The sequence below is a fragment of the Aptenodytes patagonicus genome, chromosome 12 (genome assembly GCF_965638725.1).
Source record: "Aptenodytes patagonicus chromosome 12, bAptPat1.pri.cur, whole genome shotgun sequence".
NCBI lineage: Eukaryota > Metazoa > Chordata > Aves > Sphenisciformes > Spheniscidae > Aptenodytes > Aptenodytes patagonicus.
Genome location: NC_134960.1, coordinates 19,138,935 through 19,159,739, shown reverse-complemented (window position 1 = coordinate 19,159,739; position 20,805 = coordinate 19,138,935). Strand labels below are relative to the sequence as shown.

The 20,805-nt window shown below is 40.5% G+C and overlaps 1 protein-coding gene across 2 annotated transcripts in view; it reads right to left on the bottom strand.

Annotated features, from left to right (window-relative positions):
• KCNIP1 (potassium voltage-gated channel interacting protein 1) overlaps window positions 1-8,373 on the bottom strand; it is a 456,219-nt gene extending 447,846 nt beyond the window's left edge. Inside the window, exon 1 of one of the 2 annotated variants that reach the window (XM_076349994.1) lies at window positions 8,010-8,373. In XM_076349994.1, the coding sequence (XP_076206109.1) occupies window positions 8,010-8,097 (88 nt within the window). In that variant the 5' untranslated portion in view covers window positions 8,098-8,373. The remainder of the gene's footprint in view (window positions 1-8,009) is intronic. The other variant, XM_076349997.1, reaches the window with a different exon arrangement.
• Window positions 8,374-20,805: the final 12,432 nt, after the last annotated feature.

The window sequence follows — 20,805 nt, the reverse complement described above, 5'->3', positions numbered from 1 at the left end:
TTTCCTCACACTTACCAGCAGCTTTGGCACATCTATTCATAGCTAGAAGATGAAGGAAGCAGACAAGTTAAGAGTTTGCGATCCTCTGCATCATCTACTTTTCTATGTAGATTTAGCCTTCTACATGCTTCATAGCCTGAGTTAGGATAGCAGTTTCAGTATAAGATGGTGTCGTGGTTTAACCTCAGCCGGCAACTAAGCACCACGCAGCCGCTCGCTCACTCCCCCCCGGTGGGATGGGGGAGAGAATCGGAAGGGTAAAAGTGAGAAAAACTCATGGGTTGAGATAAAAACAGTTTAATAGGGAAAGCAAAAGCCACACACGCAAGCAAAGCAGAACAAGGAATTCAATCGCTACTTCCCATCGGCAGGCAGGTGTTCAGCCATCCCCAGGAAAGCAGGGCTCCATCACGCGTAACGGTTACTTGGGAAGACAAACGCCATCACTCCGAACGTCCCCCCCTTCCTTCTTCTTCCCCCAGCTTTATATACTGAGCATGATGTCACATGGTATGGAATATCCCTTTGGCCAGTTTCGGTCAGCTGTCCTGGCTGTGCCCCCTCCCAGCTTCTTGTGCACCTCCAGCCTTCTCAGTCAGTAGAGCATGGGAAGCTGAAAAGTCCTTGACTAGTGTAAACACTACCTAGCAACAACTAAAACATTGGTGTGTTATCAACATTGTTCTCACCCTAAATCCAAAACACAGCACTGTACCAGCTACTAGGAAGGAAATTAACTCTATCCCTGCTGAAACCAGGACAGATGGTTACTGTTCCACTGAGTCAAACACACTGTACTCTCTTCGCACTGGATGTATTTGTTCATTACGTCTTCCGTTACTCAGTTTAAATGTGAATCTTGCTGAAATAATACAGAAACAAACATCTGATCTTCCAGCTACAAGAGTTTACAAATGGCAAAACACCATCATATCATACAACATAAAGAAAGCATTAGAAAAATATCATGCCATTACTGCACATCTAAAAGACAAATTTACCTAGAAGTTGAAGGTGCCGCTCAAAATTTCAAAAGCAGGCAAGTTAAACACTTGCTCTTTACTAGCTTTTTAAATGCTAGGGACAATTTTCAGATTGCAATAGATTAAAACTGTATTAACTTTTGCTAGATGCAATTATGTAAATTATATAACAAGGTTTTATTTTTACACTCTCAAAACTCTATTTTGGCTTTACAAGATGAGCACCTCATCAAGCCTGTGGTAGCAATTTCTCTCTCACTCTGTAATGTAGGGCTACTGCACCAGGTCTCCCATTTATAAAAGAAAGCATTAATCACTCTTATTTTAAACCTCAGACTACTGTACTTCTAGTTATCAGCATTAAGCATACTCCACCCACATACCCTGCAAGCCAAATGTTGTGAAATAGTCATTGCAAAGAATGAAATTAGAAGTTAAAGCCAGCCGAGAAGTGAAAGTCAAATTGTATATGAATGCTATTGGTTTTTAGTAAAGCTGTGCAAATGTGGAAGAAGTTGGCCATGAATATTCAGTCCAATTACATCATGAGCTTAAATGCTGCCACAGTTAAAACCTTCCCATGCCTGCTTTCCATTACATTACCATTTATGAGCTTTACTAATCATATTAAAACAACAAAAACAAGGGTCCAAAAACAGGAATCCACAAATACCATCATAAAGAAAAGTCAAGACAATTTCACTTGTATTCCTAACAACGGGATTCCTGCTCAGGAAACCAGTTAGCTTTACCAAGCACCCAGCATGGAGCAGAAATACCACTGCATGTTTTGTTGCTAGCACCAAGGTGATCAACATTTGAAAACACTCTACAGACCACAAATAATTCATAAAAATGCATACAAAATACAGTCCAAAACAAACAGCTGACTTGCAGCTCAAGACTAGTTTCTGGGCACAGAAAAGACAGACAAGTGTTACCTTGTCACCCTTTAATATTGTGCTATTGGAGATAACTTACTGGAGATAAAAACTACATCTTAAAATTACACTTCAGCTGCTAATTTAAGCTAATTTTAGGATGATTTAATACATGCTACTATCCACTTATGTCGAGCCATCTTCATAAGTTATCCATTTACACTTAAATCCATTCATTAGGTGGATAATAATAGGGTCCATTAGGTCAAAATACACTGTGGCATGTTCATTTTGCACGATTTTAAATGACAAAACTTATGTGGCAAATTAGCATACAATTAGCATATCAGTATAGCTATAGCATGGGTATAAATGCCTTAGCCTATTTGCCAGCAGCATACTTCCTGTCTAGTCCACTGGTTAGGAAAAGAAAAAAAGGGGGGGGGGGGGGGGAAGAAAAAAGAAAAAACCACCAAAACCAACCAAAAAACCCCATGCACACAATAGGATACCAAATTTTCATGAGTTGTTCCAATGCTATAGAATCTAACATGGATTACTTTACTGCTTTTTTAAAATTGTTTTTTCGTTAGAGAATCTGCAGATTAATTCATCAATTATGCAAAAAAAATTCTATACATGTTTTCCTCTAGTCCTGAATACAGACCTGGACAGTTAAACTGATACGCCTTGTATTTTTCAAACATGTTCAGAGTAGAAATATCAGAGTTGTTATACCTAATATCATTAGTTTAGATGCCAGAAAAGAACCTGGTTTGCCCACTGATATATCTAACTACACCCGAGATTCCACAATATTCCTGGCTATCAGACACAACTTATACACATGCTTATTGCAAAACACCGTTTAAAAAAAACCTTCCTGAATAGTTTCCCAGAGGATAAGAAAATATTTTCTTGTTTTCTGAATAAGAAATGGAGGGGCTACACCACTGCAAACTATTAAGTTCTTAATAAATTTCTAGCACACATGCAGCCATATGTTTGCAGAGGTATTAGTTTCTAGAAGCAGAGGTTTATACAGTTTTAAAAGGAAGACTAGAGTATTACCACACTCTCTCACTCTCAGTTCTTAAAAGCCATCTTGCTCCTGATGAAAGCCAGAAATGGAATGCATGTACATATATGCAGACTGCTCAAGTAGACAGCCATCGTGAAAAAGACAGATTTATTTGCAGTTCGTTTTTCATAGACATACAAACGTGTAACATGCCAAACAGAGACGGATTTTGCTTAGTGGCTCAAAGATTCATCAGCATGGAGGAAATATAACTAGATATGCTGGGTTTTTAAAAGGCAAAACAAAAACCACAGACACACCATGCAAGAGTTCCTGTGAGCCATGCAATGAAATTGGAGCGTTTCACTGGGTAGTTAGGATCAGGTACTGAACTGTGAATATTCACTAGCTGTGGACTCTTCTGTAAGATGCACAGTGAAGACAGTTATTCTGCCCCTCATAGTGGCAGCTCCTCTCTAACGGGCTTTACACCAGCATTTTATGTACAGAAACTCTTGCTTAGTTTTCAGGACCATTTGGAAAACATGGACAAGCTCTAACCCCACTCTGTAAAAGCACATTATTCAGCTGGCTTCTATAAACACTTTCCTTATTAAAGAACATTTAAAACACTCAGAAAAGTTTTCTAAAGAGAGAACTGACACATAAAAGCTTTTACAAGAGCCCTCTGAATCAGAGCTTCTTTAAATTTGAAGGCAGTGGCCAGAATTCAAGGGGTGAAGGTAGGCTACGCAGCAGCAGGAGAATCAAAATATCTTTTTTTATATGTCACACAGATACAGGAACCCTGGCATCACTTGAACAACTGCAATGAACCTTCCTGTGTCTTTAGGGCATCTAGCAACTTTTATCCTACCCTTGCATTTTCGGAAGCTGGAGTCATGAAGACAAACCTAATGCAGTGCCAGTATGCTCTGAAGGAACAAGATTAACCTCCACTGAGAGGAGACAGAGCCTGTGTATGACTAAAAGGGACCATGCACTTTCCTTACCATCTCACATAACATCTCAGAAGACTAACTGTAATTTGGATTCACAAAGAAGCAGCAAAACAGACCATATTGCTGTAAAACACTCAGAATATTTTTATTTCATGCTGAGGGAGGCTGTGGGGAAAGCAAGATGTTTGAAGACTTTATCACTGCAGTGGAACAGATAATTAGGCAATTAAAACTATGAAAAGTGGACAAATTACCAGTTCCAGATGAATTGCATTGCAGAACAGAGATGGAAGAAGCAAGAAAACAGAAATGAGAGCCTTTGGCAAACATTTTAATAGCATGACTAAAAGAGGGGCAGCCCGGGAACAAAGGTGAAAGGGTAGTTAATTTGCAGAAGCTTATCTGCTTTTGCAAAGGAAATTTTGAAGGAGTTGGTCCCTAAAATAATCTTTCTTTTCTTGCATTGATAATTAGAACACGTTAATAGAAATCCAAGAGGTCTCATTCCAGCTTCATTTTTGGTCACTCAGCAAGGCCCTCCTGTACCAGGTTTTTAATGACATTAGCAATATCTTCACACTCACACAGAGGCTTGTTGTTTAATCATTCTGCTCAACAGGAACCCCCCAACAAACTCATTCTTACCACCCCTACTTGCTCACAGGGCATGGAGGATGAATGACCATTTCACATACCACAGTGGAGATAATGTGAAAGAGCACCCAAACCTCACACAAAACCTTCTTTTCCCACCCCCCCCCCCCCCCCGGGTCATTCGAGGCAACTTTAGTGAAGGTGCTGCTGCTCACACACAGTCCATCACCACAGTAACTCACTTCCAGAAGCCTCTTCTGGACTCTTCCCTGTGGGTGTTGGACCCCCATCCAAGCCAAGAAGGAGAATAAGGGCGGTGGTCTGCTCCCACCAGCTGTAAAGGGCCATGCTTCTCCAGGCATGTTTTCTTTAACGCATATGTCTCACTACACAAAGCTCTTGGTGGAAGAGGCCTTCTTTTGCACAGCAGCAGAGACATCTGCTCTGTCACTAAGGTTTTCCAAATAAGAATACACTAAGAGGAAAGCTGGCAAAATTTGCTAGTCCAGCTCTGCAGAGGTACCAGCTATGAACTTCTTGGCTTAAAGCCTCATAGATTTGCTGCATCTGCAGATTTAAATCAGAACATACCGAACAGGCTGGTGACCACACAGTGGTATCAGGTGTGCCTATTCCCTTACTGCCGACTGTGGGGAGAGACTGCTGTCTCATCACACCCTGTTGCAAAAGGAAGGACTTTATAACTGCAGCTCAGACAGTCTCATTTTATTATTGTAAATAATCAAGGGGAAAGAAAAATGTTATTATTAAGACAAACAGGAGCCACAGAGCACAGCTAAGGATTACATCTCATTGAACTGTGGAATATCTCCCACTGCAATAACCCTCAGAAAGATGGAATCATAAGAAGAGAATGAATCTTGTGTCTCACAAAGGATTTTCCTTGTAGAAAGTGTTTAAAGTAAAAATAAAAAAACCCCATTAAACAGTATGAAGGAAATGAGGCAGGAGTGGAATGAAGAACCCACTGAAGAAGGGGATATTGCATGAATATTCAAGAGCATGCATATGGTGTAAGTTAAAAAAACCATAGTAATAGCAATATACAACAGTTTACTTCTTGGCTTTACATGCAGAATTTTTAGTAAAAGAAATACTAAACAACAAGCTCTGGGATAAATGCACAAACAAACTTCAACACTACTTTTTTTTTTTTTTTTTAATTCACCACTCCTGGGCAAGATTTCTAATAATTTTCATTCTAGTTATGAGTTCTATAGGTAATGATATGGAAACATTTATTTTAATTATAGCAGGTCTTTGATATCTATGCAACAAACTCACTCACATGGTTTATTCCTTCCTGAATCTGGTTCTTCCAGTTCAAAACACAAGCAGCTGAGTAGGAAAAAAAAAGTTTATCAGAGTTTTAAATTCTTTGAATCCTAGGAAGCCACTCTTATCTAATCCAAGCAGCTTGAAATGAGACATTGCCATAGGAAAGACATGGGTAAAACTGTATGATACCATTGCATTGACTGCAAAGACAATGATAGCACAACGCTGGCATCTTTCAGAAGAAAGGCAGGGTGGGGGGGGAAGCAAGCCTTGGACATTTTGTACACTCATTTCTAGCTCTCCGTGTAGTGCTATTCTACTGTCAGACTCAAACGTCGATGTATCCCTTTGCCAAAGTGAGGCAAGCAGTAGAGGTACAAGGGATGCTTGAAAACTCCCCATCAGATGAGCTGCTTTAGATAAGCACATGGGGAAACACTACCAGAACACACGTTTCCCCTTGTCTTAAGGGGAGCACAAGCAAACAGAATAAAGTTTATTGTCGACCACTTGTGAATATAGCAGTATATACCCTGTGTTCCATAATCTCCTGAAAAAAGCACAAAAAAAGTACACCAAATACAACACACTGACATGCTGTTAGTATGAGGTCTTGCAGACAGCATCCTACCACTACTTTCTCTTCCCTACCATGATGATAAGTAATTTTTCGCTATATTTTCTTCTGTGAATTTCTCTTTTCTTTTTAATATTAAAGAGATATCTTGGCATTAATCATGAATTATAACCAACATCTGACAGCTCTTTTCTGTGACAGACTTTTACAAGTTTTTAATCTTTCCTCTGCTGCTGCTTGACAGCCTATGGATGATGGGGGAGGGAGGGAGTGGAAGAAGAATAATTAAATACAAGAAATACAAGAAGATGCCATTTTAAACCAATCTTGATTTTAAAAAAACACCAACCTGTCCAGTATTCTTAATGTGAAACAGACATTTTCTAGTGCAGGTTTCTTTTGAAAGCCATAAGGTTGATATGAGAAAGCTGTGTTAGAACTATATTTCTTTTCTAGAGAAACAGATTGAATAAATTTCCCTAGTTTCTACAAAAGGAAGCTGCATTTAACAGTTCTTGGCATTTTCACATTTGCTATTTTAAAAGTCACCTCAGACTACTTTAGTTTATCCTAAGAAACAACCTAAACATTAAAATTCTTGCAGGAGCACATGTGCTTCAGACAGCCAGCATAGCCACACACCTCTGAGGATTCTAAACTTATCTGAAAAATAAATGCTTCTTTTTTGCTCCTTGACTATAAACACATTAAAAAAAGCTTCAGACTTTGTATTTTTAAAAAAACGCATCATAACAGAGACTCTTCAGCCTTACACAAATCTCTCCACTAATCATTTAGCCTGAACTGTATTATCAATTCCAAAAAAATCACACCCCCTCCAACCAAACACACAGACACAAAACTTGGAGGAGTCTGACCCTCACCTAAACGTTGTCCACGTTTCAACAGGCAAAAAGCAGTCAGGCATAACATCGATTACTATTGTCAGGAGTTCCCAAACAGATCACCAATACTCATTTAATCAGCTGCCATAGGTGGTGCTGAGAAATATCATTATGAAAGGAATGACCAACAAAAATGACGTAACAACTTACTTCAGTGTACTATCACAGGAACTACTAGATTTACAAAGAAGAATAGAGGATTTATTTGGTTTATTGTTTGATTTTAGTGAAAAGGACAGCATAAATAAGTTTGGTATTGTTCCACCTGCACATGGTAAGGCACACAGGGTGTAGGTGACAAGCAAAACTTAGATAAACAAAAGGTACTCAAATGCATGTGATAAGCAACGACCTAGATTTTGAACCAAGGTACACACATGCTTCAAACAAACAGAAACACTAAAGTAGAAAATGACACGGAGGAGAAGTACCAATTACTGACAGTTATGAAGTCTTTAAATTTTTGAAGCTGCTCATCAATTGCTTTCAGAAATAGATCTCCGAACACACTGAAATAGCCTGCTACAGTTGCGAGCTATGGCAGATTGACAAATACAGGTTACAAACTACACAAGTTAGAAACAATTACATAAGGCTTTACAGCATAGCTCAAATCTTCACTGCACACCGCAACTTCTTTCAAAGCGGCCAATTCCCAGAATTAAACCAGAACACCTCTGAAGAGACAATAATAAACTCTATCACAAGCCTCCTTAAAGACTACAAAACTCCCCCCACAAAGCTAGCAGCACAGAAGAGCAGTATGAACTAAAATGTTTTCTCTTACCTTTGCTGAGAGTGCCTGTGATGAGCTTAAAAACAGTCTGGGCAAATTTGACAATCCCACGCTTGCATCTCTTTGAACAGCCACTCATGGTTCAAACGGGTAGAAAGGTTCTTCTCTCTTACAAAGTCCAGGAATAACAAAAAAATAAAAAAGCAAGTCCTTTACAAAGTTGAGATGACAGTTTGTGCAACGCACAGAACTCTGCTCTCAAGCGCTGAGCCCCAGTCTCCGCACTGAGGTTTGCCTCTCTGAAGCTGCTAGGAAAGATTGCAGCGGTGAAATTAGCATTCCCTTTTTATTAAAGGTGTAGCTCTCCCCTTCAGCGTCTCGGCTGTGATTGCACACACATGCCGCGGTGCCCTGATGGAAGTTGCTAAGCACAGGCAACACCTCAGCCAGGCAGGGAAGGAGGAGGGATTTGCTTCACCAGGCTTTGCAGGCTGCCACGCCGGGCACTGGTAATGCAGCAATTAATGCTGGAATCACAGGGTGGTGACTGCTGCAAACAAAAGAAGCTGCTGTTTGAAGACCGTTTTCTTGGTGCTCTTTTCCAGCTGATTTCAATTAAGTTGTCAATTTTTCTCTCGTCAGGCCCAAGGGAACTAGAAAATAACACTTTTTTTTATTCCACCAACACTGTACTCACACTTTGCATGTAGAAGGCTGCAGAGCATTCCTTTGCAAAACCTGTTAGAAGTAGGAAAGCAGAGCTGCACCTAGAAAAAGTCTCTTTTCATTTTACCAGCTTAGATGCTGCTCAGCCAGTTAAATAACTGCTCAACGCTCAGGGATGTGCCAGTCAGCCTCCAAGAGCCTGTGGGGCTTGTTCTCACACCTCTGTGGAGCACAACGCTGTTTCAGACCTTTACTTTTTGTACACTACCTCACATTGTGCTCGCCCGATGCTCACAAGGCTCCCTCTTACTGTACTGTGAGTTTATCCCCTAGCAACAGCCACAGCTCTGGCTTCTCCAGTTCAGTCAATTATTTCTGCGTGCCTGGAATACTTTGAATAAAGCAGCAAAGTGGAGGTGCCTCAGAGCTTCTGACCCTACCTGAGCACTGGGTAAAGTCGAGCATCTTTAGGCTTTAATTCACACTGAAGTCCTCTCAGATGTTTTTAAACAACCCCCAAAATGCAGTGTTTGCTTGTCCCGGGGTGGGTTACAAAGCAGATTACCTCAGGCTTCTGCTGACACCCAGCTGCCACTCGTTAGATGACTTGATCAGCCCTGTCTCTAACAAAGCCACCTGGAGCCAGCCCTCACCTCCAAGCAGCAACAGCTGAGTCCTCCGCCTTTACTGAGAAACAAGCGCAGCAAATAGCTTTTCACTTCAGGGAACAACGATAATCCCCTTCACTCAGGGGGCACTAAACTGCTTTACAGTATAAAGCTTACATCCCTCTCAGGCAAAATTCAGGGCTTTGCCAAAAGGTTCGCCTTGCTGTGAGACAGGCGGCTGTCTGTCCTTCCCGGCTGGAAGCGCCCTCCTTCTCCTCCCCTCACACAAGCACCTCCGCGCTGCCGCCCTCCTCTCCCCCTCCTCACACGGGCACCCCCGCGCCGCGCCGCCGCTCACCTCCTCCTCAGGCAGGGAGCCGCGGAGCACTGCTCAGAGAGGCTTCGCAACGCCTCATTTTACCTCAGAAAAAGGTATTTCGGCACGTAAAAAGAAACGTACGGACAAATTGACTTTGGTGATGGTCACCATGAAGCTCGTGCCTGGGCTGTCGCCCCCGAGCTGAGCCATCAGGCACCGGACGTTTTGCTGCCCTCTGACTTCCACCGAGTTGCTTCTAGCCTTAAACACCTAACACTCAGTTTCGTTTTTTTTCAGATTTAATCGTCTCCAGCTGAAAAGTTCCAAAAAACATCAAAAGAAATGTTTTGTAGAAAGCAGGTACAAGCTCATGAAGATGGTTGACCCTGGCCGGCAGAGGTGGCGGGAGGCCTCCAAGGCTGCCTCCAGCCCCACATAGACATCCCCGTCTTAGTGTTGTGTTCCCACACAATCCTTCAGGTAAATTTTTCTGTAAGTTTCTAATAGGTCTTTGCTCTTTCCTTTAGTATGCTCCACAGGGCTAACATCAACCAGCTGAGCGCTCAGACACTGCTCTTTGAGACACCGGGTGGTGAGCACTGAGGCCACCACTGCTCAGGGCACCGCAGGCAGAGGAGAGGAGCAGCGTCTCTGCTACCTCCCGATCCTCCCCACCTGGATTTCAGAAAATACCCACAAGTCTTGTGGTTCACGCCACCATCACCTCCACACAGCCCAGAGCCTTTATTATATGTAATATGACTTCCCCATTTCACAGGTTATTATATTTGTGGGGATCCTCAGCCCAAGGTTATGAATGGGAAACTGAGGCAAAGATTAAATACATTCCTGAACATTGCTAGAAACATGCGGCTGAATAAAGAGTGGTGCATGAGTTTCAGGTGTAAAATAACATTTCTGCCCCCTACACCACAGATTTCCAACCACTAAGGTAAACAGTAGAGAGTGATGTGAGGATGGAGGGCGAGAAGGCGGGGGTGACGTTGAAAAAGCCGAGAGCCACTTTTCTCTGGACAATTCTTGGCTTCATAACCTTGGCTGACTACACAAAATGAATGGTGGATTTGTGGAAAATGCAGTGCTAAGCAACTCCTTTATGAAGCCATCTCCAAGGCTGTCCTTTATTCCCAGCGATCCAATTCAAAGTTGGAAATATGATTCTTCAAAAGAAAAAATAAATTGTAATAAGGCAGTAAAATGTCAATAGGGAAATCAAGGAGTCAGCAGGTTGTTAATTAGTATATCTCCGTATCAAAGGTTTGCAGCATGTTTAATTGCATTTATATATATACACATCATGATATAATTTGGGGGGGGAATGTAGGACAATGGACATAATGAGTGCTAAGAGCTGTATTAAAGAAAGTTATGGAAACTGAGAGGTCTTACATAGTGGGAGATGGAAACTGTGTCATATCCCAGACAGCACTTTAAGCCTCCCTGGCACTCCAGTTTCACACAGAGAATGAGATTTCTTCTCAGACATCCATTTGCCTCTTTTGGCCCATACCACACAGGGAAAAATGGGTCAAAAGGAACACAAAATGTACATTAATAGGAGTGGACCATCTTAACCACAGGGTTGTGTAAAAGCTGCAGCAGGTTCAGTAGAGTGGTGGAGATTTGCAGCCCCGTAGCTCAGGGAAAGCTGGAGTTAACCAGGCTTCCAGCAGAAGTTTCAGCAGCCAAAAGGCCCTCTAAATGTAGCCCCCCAACATTAACAATACTAAAAAAAAATACTTGGGCATAAAGATACTGATCCTGAAGGACCTCAAATTACTCACTGCTGTTATCTGTAGGAAAGTACAAAGGCAGCTTATTCTGGTTGCAGGTAAATGTAGACTGTCTTCAGTAAATGACTGAGAACATCTCTGAGAAACAAAGATGTTATGTCCCTGTTTAAGATGTTTCATAATGGCCATTTCAGACAAGAAGATGAGTATAGACAGATAGTATTTCTGTATATTACTAGAATTCTAAGGAGGTCAGTCAAAGGTAGAGAGGCATACAAAAGTAAGTTTATTCAAAGGGAAGGTTGTGATGTAGGGGAAAGTATTTTTCTGTCAAGACTTTGATACAATAAACTCCAAAATAACACACAATATGCCCCTAATTTATTTTACATGTATTTTCAGCATGCTTAATACGGGACTACGGTAGTTACACAGCATTCAGAAATGTATCTGGTTCACTCACACCCATGCTTAGTTTAATTTTCTGCACGTAAAATCTGAGAACACTATAACAAGTTAATTGTCATCCCAAAGAGATATAAAAATGCATTGTAGAAAATTGTTCTTTCCTAATTTGCCATTCAGGATCACAGTGTGGGTGGGTGAGAGGTGAAAATATTCTCTGAGTATGTAAGACTCATATGAGCTAAGTTCAACCAGAGGGTCAGCCAGTACGGTTTCCACTGACATCAAAGGCAGCTAAACCTATTTGCATCAGGAGAAAGTTTAATCCCTTAACTTGAAACCACACAGCAAGTGCTCAAGAATAATCTCTGGAATAGGTATGAACAAACAGACTGTGAACTTGGATGCCCTGCTTTCTTACAGCCCTCTCCAGCATAAAGAGAATATCCCTATTTTTCTGTGGGTACATTAGGTTTGGAAAGAGCAATTCCAGAGCTAACTGCTGCCAAGTGTGTCCGGGTATAGCATTCATGTTACTCAGTTCATCCCATAGACATTGTCATCATGCTGTGGAGGCCAAAAAGGCAAAGGGGGTGATGTCTGGGACCCATCATAGATCCTAGGTACTGAGAGAGAATACACTCTAGTATTTGTATTTTTTATGTTCTTTTCCTAAGTTTCTGCTACTTGGCATCATGGGAGACAAGTGTCAACTAGTTGGGTATTTGGTATGGTCCATTCTTATCTCTGGCTGCAGAAAGAGTTTTGCACAAAAGCCAGAAAGTTCTCACCCTAAGAAGGGTAATCCAAGTCAGTCCTTTTCCTTGTGGTTTGGAGAAGCATGTCATTACAGAATCTACCTCCTCTCCAACTCCTTCCCATAATGTTTTTTTCTTAAGAAGTTTTTCCATGTTGATATGATGCACTGTTACATTAATCCAGTAAGAAAGAGTAGGATCTTTCCTCCTGCACTAGAAATTGTTTTCAGTCTCCACATATTAATCTTGAGCCAGGTGGTCCCCTTATGTTCCCGATTGTCAAAGCTGGAGACTTGGCTGGAGCATGCCACAGATTCCTGCCCAGCTTGTCACCCAGCTCTCCTTCCCAGAGAGAAGAGGTATGGGAACAGATGATACGCACCGAGTCTCACCCAGACATGGAAGTGGAGAGGTGCCGGGTGTTCTTAGGTCCAGCAGTGTTGTCACAGACTTACTGTATCATCTTCATTGTACTCCCAAAGGCACAGCTGTCTCAGGATAGACCATAAATGAAATTTTAATGATCTGTTTGGAAGAAAATCTAGCAAGTACAGGCAATTGTTCCTACTAGCTGTGTCCTAATTACCTCTAGATTTGAGGTAACCTAACACATCAATAATCATAGTTTTATTGGCCCCTAAGAAAAGTATAACTTCAAGGAATAGCTTTGAAAATTGATCTACTTAAAATGAAGAATTGACACCTTACTTGAATACATATAGCCTGGGTGGGTAGAGCTCTCAGCATGCCGTATCCCATGCCATTATTATTTGCAATAATACCACCATTAATATTGAGCATTTTTCATGTATAGAAATCCAACTACATTGGACTCCCAAGAAAGTTTGTACTAATAAGTGTTTTTCAAATGTGGTAAACTGACATACAACTAGATGGACTCGCTTGCCTCTGATCGACAAGAGCAAAGCAGCAGCAAGTTTAGAATCAACATCTCCTTTGGACCAGTCTAGCACTTCAGCAGCAGCATCCCAGCCCTGATATTATCTTCTCCACTGGCTTGTGGCATTGCTACCAGGCAGATAATGACCATGCTGCATTTTCATTCACTTTGTAATTCCAGGTAGTATTATCAGTCAGAGCCTCAGGAACATCACATGCAGATTTCCTCATCAGTATAGAGCTTGCCTTTTTATGGCACAGTAGTTATCTCTAGACTCAGGCAGCATTCTCTCATTGGAGAGGAATGTATATAGTGACACATTAGTATTTTCCACAAACTGTCCACTCAGGTTGGATCATCTTTATTCAATATCCCTTCTGTCAAGCATGACTAATTGTTTATTTATACAGAAATCTAGGGGGAGAAAAAGGTGTTTATGAAAAAGCACACACGCTAAAATGGGCTTTTTAAGGTGCAGTGAGAAACTAAGAGAATCAAGGTTTGGCTACAAAACCTTTTGCCTGAAGTACAGGCATACGTATACAGAGTGCACATAAATTGAAGTTACAATTCTGACTTTTTTCCAGGAGCAGCTTGACACTTTGGACTTGGAAGTCACTCCAAGCAGGTGGTTCATCTCTGCCTGTGGAAAACCACATTAACTTCCCTGGAGCTTCGTGCAGACAGAGCTTTTCCCTACAGAGGAAGCTGAGGCCAGTGCCTAGATCCTTCTTTCCGAGCCAAGCACAGTACTTACCATGCAAGCTTCCTGCAGAGAAATTGACTAAAGTTCCAGCACTCGTGATATTCCAGCCCTGGACTTCTCTTGAGGTAGTTTGTCATTCTTGCTAAAATATACTGGTAACGTTATAATTCAGACTGGGATGAGACTGAATACTTGTTCAGACTTTTGAATAGATTTAAATACATGTAAGGTCTAAAGCAAAAGGGTGCTACACCACATCCCTGAAAATTGCATAAAGCGTCTGTCAAAAAAACCCCAAATCTAGCCAAACACTGTTCACAGTTTCACAGCTCTTGGCTATGAGAATCCAGGAGACTCTAGTGACATGTCCTAGCTTTCATTATGTCTGCCCTTATCACATGTGTGTCAGCAGGAGATTAAAAGCAGCAGGAGAAGCAGAGCCACACACAGGCTCTAAAGAAATATTCCACAGGGAAGTAAATTATGCTCAGTAGATAGAAACTTGATGGTTTAACATATGAAAAGCACACTTGCTGCCATGCTTCCAACAGTGAGGTGATGTCAATATTTTAATGAGGTCCTGCTTAACTTCCACCTTAGCCCTGTATTCTCAGGATAGTTGTGCTATGGAAAGGGGTTAGGCACACTCTTCCTTTGTTCTGTCATTCAAACTCAACCACAGTTTGCTTAACCATAACTAAGGACAGAGATGTTACTTGGCAAATACAAAGCTTCTCAGAGTGCCAACAGCATATACTGAACATAGTGACTGTAGTCAGCTTGTAAAGCTGGAAGTGGGGAAAGGGTGGGAGTGATCTTGCCCTCGCACATAGGTTAGTGGGAGGTGAAGGCAGCTTCCCCAGAAAGACATTCACCATCCAGAAAAACTGGTCTAGTCCAAAGGCAAGAGATTTACTTCTCATAAGTGTGTAAGCTCCACGGATAAGTCAGCCTTGGCAGAAGTGATTACAGAGGACCAAAGTAGGAAGAAGAGAAAAAAATTAAACCATGCTTCCCTTGATTTTGGTGGCAGTAATTTGTCAAAGGGGTCTCCAGACTTGTAGGCTGGGGGTGTTCACATTGAATCAATGGCTGCTTTTACACCTCCCAGCTCCAATGACATGGAAGCACACACACATTCATTTTTGATTTATAACAGTATCAGAACATGCATGAGCTTGAGCTGTCCCTCAGCGAAGGAGGAAGAAGACAATGGCTAATATTTTAGTTGTGCTTCAGTGGCTTGGTAGGACAGGTCAGGAAAAAAAAAATGAAATAACACTGATGAGAACATCAATTGGAAGAACAACTATAGCAGTAAGGGGAGCATAACTCCTTCCAGAGGCACTATGTCATGGAGTTTCCAAAATGAAATTTCCTCAGCATTTCAAGCTCAGCGAAAATTAGAAATATATTTCCTTCACCCCCATTCCTCACATACTAGGTTTTTACTCAACTTCGAGTTAGTTCACCGATGCATTAATTGGTCTGGACCTGGTATATACCTTGACTAGACAAAGTATTTTCTTTCCTTACATTGCAGCAATTATCTCAGACAGAATTGATTGAAAATACTCTTTCCATTTCTTTTTTCTTGTTATGAAATGGATCTAATAATACGTACCTACCTCATACTTATTTTTGGCATCCCAAGAATCTATTTACCTCAATAAAATAAGGTTTAGTGACTGGGCACCTGATAGTTTTATCACAAACTGTCTTTAGCTTGGTGCAGGCATTATGAAGCAAAGCACCTCCAGCCAATCTTTCTAAAGTCAGTAATCTTGTACTACTTTTTGCATCCTGTCCATTCTTGAGGTGTAGGTGTGTTAATTTTTGCAGCAGACACTGAACTTCTCAGAAAGCAGCAAAAGAGATTATATACTTATACATTTTAATGAGCTATAACAACTTGTTCTAGTTCAGAAAAACAAATTCTGGTGAAAGAAAGATGACTTACATAAATGAAATCAAGCAGGATAGGGAAGCACAGGTCATACTTCCTGACCTCCTTTTACCTTCACCAACTTCTTTAGGCACAAAATAGGTGCTGAAGCATTTAGGCAAACAGTTAAGCCCTTTCCTACTTAAATCACAATTAAAGTAGATGAAATTCACCTACAATTTTGAAGCTATCATTCTTCAGTTAAATGCAGGGAATAACTATACAAAATTAATAGTTCAGCTAACTAAAAGTGAAGCAAGAAAGACTGTTTACAACAACCCAAAACAATTAATCCAAACATAGCTTTCACAACTCTTAAGCTTTCTTTGTTTTCCTCTTAAGAGAACAAGCCCAACCTATTTTGGCAATCTTATAAAATAATACTTTCAAAGTAAAACATTGAAAAGTTTTTTTTGAGGTTAAAAAAGTTATTTGAACTCTTATGGAAATATTTTCTTGATTTGAAAACTGCAACGTGTATCAGTATCTGTCTAATTTTGTGAATGGGTTTATACCCCTTTCAATTACATTTTTAGCAGATGTAAGTTTATGCACACACCCAAACATGGCTGCTAACAGCCTGATTCTGATAATGACTAAATGGAAAATCTCTAATAGATGGAAAGCTATAAATGGCTTTTTGACACAACTACCATTTGAAGAAGTGTGTCATAGTTGCCCTGTGAAGAGCCCTGAGACTGTTATGATACAGAGCAATAAAATTCAATACAGGCTACAATAATTTGATTATATCATTTGTGAATTTGTAGACACCTGTGAGAATTTTTTTTAAAGTTTCCATGACTCTTGAAAGTTCCACTAATAAAAATATAAATGATAGTTCTATTATTATGCCAAAATTCATCGGTCAGCAAAACAGAGTAGACATAATAACCTGGAATGAGCAGATTAACCATATGTGTATGACTACAGTATAATCAAAACAAACAGCCTGTAAATTACCCTCAGGTGAAATCTGTTCATTTGGGCAAATCCACAAAAGTTTATAAATGCTCAGCATTTGGAAGTTCAGATTCATTCTTAAAAAAAAAGTCAATCATTAATTAAAAGGGTAAATTCAAAATAAATATTATTTGAATTGGCTTTACCCATGATCCTTTTGAAGTACATGTTCTTCTCAACTACAGTGCTTTAGGAAAATACATCAAGGTAAGTAGTCCTGGCTCAGCTAACAATGACAAACTATTTATTGTCTTGAACGAACACAGAGTTTTGTTCCTGATATTTAAACAGTAAGATAGGGAGCCTGCTGTTTTCTACTTATTGCAACACATTTTGCTGCACACATGGTACAAAAGGCAGTACTCTAACCATCAATAAATAGCCTTTGTTCATAAATGCCACATAACAGATGCCCTTTGCTCCTCTCTGATTCCAATGCATGGTAAAGCCTTGTTACTCTAGTTTTTAACTGGTTTTTAATTGTCTTTTAATTTTATTTCCTCTTCATTTTAAAATTGTAATTTATTTTTTAATCCAATGAACTCTGATCACTAAATCTCAGAATACTTTAGAAACAATAAGTTAAGTGCCAAAAAAGATGGTATTTTCCCTAGCTGCCAGATGAAGAGCATTGGTGCCAAAAGGCTGACATACTTGGTTTCTTGCAGCAGCAAGTGACAGAACCTATATCACAGTCCACTACTCTATCTACTAGATCTAGATAGACTTTAAGGAAAAGAACTAGTCAATCACTAGATACAGGTGATTGAGAACCAGCATCCTATTCCAAACAGCCCAGCAATGTGACATGTCAGCTGGATCATGGACTGAGGATAATTTTTCCCCACATTTCTTTTGTACTACTTTATTTTACATGTGCACTTTCAGGCACTCCAGCACACACAGGTACCTGGTGAGATTTTGAAAGTTTTGAAAGCAGACAATAACTGCTTACTTCCACGAGTTCCTCCATGACCTGCCAAATAGTTCTCCAGCTATTGCAGCTAAAACACACTCAGAGGAGGGAGTGGGATACTTATCTAGCTTTCTCTGAGGATGCTCAGCAACAGTATTCTGAGTTATTAAGCACCGTGCTCCTTACCAGTAGCACAAATATCATTAATTCTGTATAAAAGCAGCCAACCCCTCAGCCACCCTTCACACTGGACTTTTGCAAGGCCCTAATATGGTCTTTAAAGGAATGTTCCTTTGTACATCAGCCCACACTCATCACCTGAATGATTTTAGCATAATGTGAACTTTGCACGCTTGTCCAAAGACAACTAGGTTGATTACTGTGGGTCAGGAATCAGAACAAGACAGCTTTTTGCCTTAAGGACCTTGTGAATCAAAGCAGCATGCTGGGGAAAAGCTGTCAGAGTTCTGAACATTGCTGTTTGTCGTGTGGAATTTTTGTTCCTGTTTTGTTCTGTCTCAAAGCTAATCAAATGAAGTCCATCTGAAATGAAGTATAAACTGGGCATTGCACAAGCTTATCAGCACTATTCTGAATTATACCAGCCAGAGAAAATTTAGCCAGACTAGCTGGGGTCTAGAAATATGTGCATCTCCCATTGCGTCCAAGATTCATTCATGATTTTATTTAAACTCTACATTAGCTTATGAGAATTTGGAGAAAAAGGGAGAACTTCCTGTACAGTTTTACACTTCCAAGCCTTTACCAGACCCCAGAAGTATACATGGGAAGCAAGCAAAACTTCCCTGAAGATTCCTTACATCTATTAGCTTATGGTGGATACACTTTGATCACCCTCCATTCTTCACAGATCATGACAGAGGTACTTATTTGCTGACAGCCCGAACAGGACTGTCTGTCAGATTAGTTTTGCTATGGGGCCAGACCAAGGTATAAATAGGTAAAATAAACAAATGATTGGAAGGAAAGAGGGTAACTAAACTCAGAGTAGCATACCCAGCAAGAACAGAAATTTGTACCTGGGGCAGCTACAGCAGTCAGGTGTCTCAGCTCCCAGTCCAATAACTTCTGCAGAAGGCCACCTCATCTCCTGAGCAATAATGTCTTTTCCAACCTCACATTTGTCTTATTTGCAAGGCTTTCTGAGGCTGGTAAATTTAATCTAAGCTGTAATGATCCTCCTAGTTAATTATCAGCTGAGAGGAAGTGATGGTCCAAGATTACTTCAAACACACCCAAAGCAACTATTACTGGACACATCCTTTTGTGCCTTAGTATTTTATTAATAAGCACTGCAACTTACCTATACAATTAAAAGGGAAACAATGCTTTCTTCTGCATTATTCTGCCATTTAGACAAGCTCAGTCTTTCAGAATGTGTTTTTTGGTATTATATGCTGTTCCCACTGTGTGTTATGCCATCAATTCCAGTGTCCTACGGTACCACTTCTCACTGTACATGTACCATCAGGTGGTCCGTGCTAGAACAAGGCTATAAAGGCAGCCATTTATCAGGCAACTCTAGTTCTGAAAGATCAGAAATACTTTCAATTCAAGAAGTAAGTTCTAGTCAAATTTCAATTTACAACATTACTGTTCTCAAAAACAAAAGCAGAGACTATTGCATCTTGCTAATTTTAGACACAGACTTAAAATGTCTTCCCCTCTTCTTTCATTCACTACAGGGTTTTCCTCATTACAGACCTGCCCATCTTGCCACTGTGCAATGGGAATTATGGTGGATCTACAAGACAAAGATCAAGACAAACAACAAGGCTGCTAACAGGAAAAGGCTGACCAATTTCAGCCATCATTTTCCATCACTTCTGGCTATGGAATCCAGGAATTTAAAAGCTTCCCCCATCCCCCTGAGCAAAGCATGTAAGATTTGTAAGAACTACAGCAGTTTCAGCAGTTAAAAGGAGATGAAATGATAATTGATCTTCCAGACTTTACTGTTTGGACATGCTTACATGAGCGCCACATTCACCAACAATGAGAAGTCCCTCCTGACTTTCTGCGTGACACAGACTACAGAACGTGGTTCCCTCACTGAGTGACGCTCTTTATGGTTGAGTAACAGAAAACCTGTCTTACCCCTTGGTAAACTGTTCATGTTGCAGAAGTGGGCTCCAACTCAAATTGCTGGGTGAACTGCTTCCATGAGCATTGCTGTTGGCGGCTCTGAAAGTCAATTATAATACGCTATACAAGAAAAGCAATGGGTGATATGTTTTTGGTTTTATCCTATTTTTGTCACTTCTATTTTTAAGATCAATCAAAGCTGTTGAGATTCATCAAAGAGGCAATAAAATGACAGACTGTATAGCAGCAGGAGAAGACTGATAGAATACCTACCTCTCCTGCAGCTGTGCAATCAACTTGAAGATAGAGTAAAAGAACAGCCACAGGAGCTAGGGAGAACTTTACTGATGCAATGTGAAAAGCGCTCAGGAAGTTTTAGACACTGTAAAAAGGACAGCCTGAAGAGAGGAAGGATAATTTTCTTTAGTTTTGGTTCTAAAATGAGTGGGCAAGCCTCAGTAGGCCCAGTTCTTTTACTATTCTCAGACATCTGTACTACTATCTTACCGTTTTTATGGATTATTTAAAAAATTGTTCTCCCATGATTTTCCTTATCCTTTACAAATCTCCTTTTGTGCCTTTCCATGCTTTATGAGTCTACTTTGAAACCCTGGAGTTGGTCAGACAGCTGCTTAACGAAAATAATCTGTTTTCCCAGTTTGGCATTCTAATGTCAATGAAGAGCATTTCAGTATATTTTCTCTTTCAGCTTCTTACGTGCTCTAAAATTGTGTACACAGCTAGCCCTTAGGCCACTATTTCGGTATTATCACTGCTACAGAATAGCACAGATGCATTCC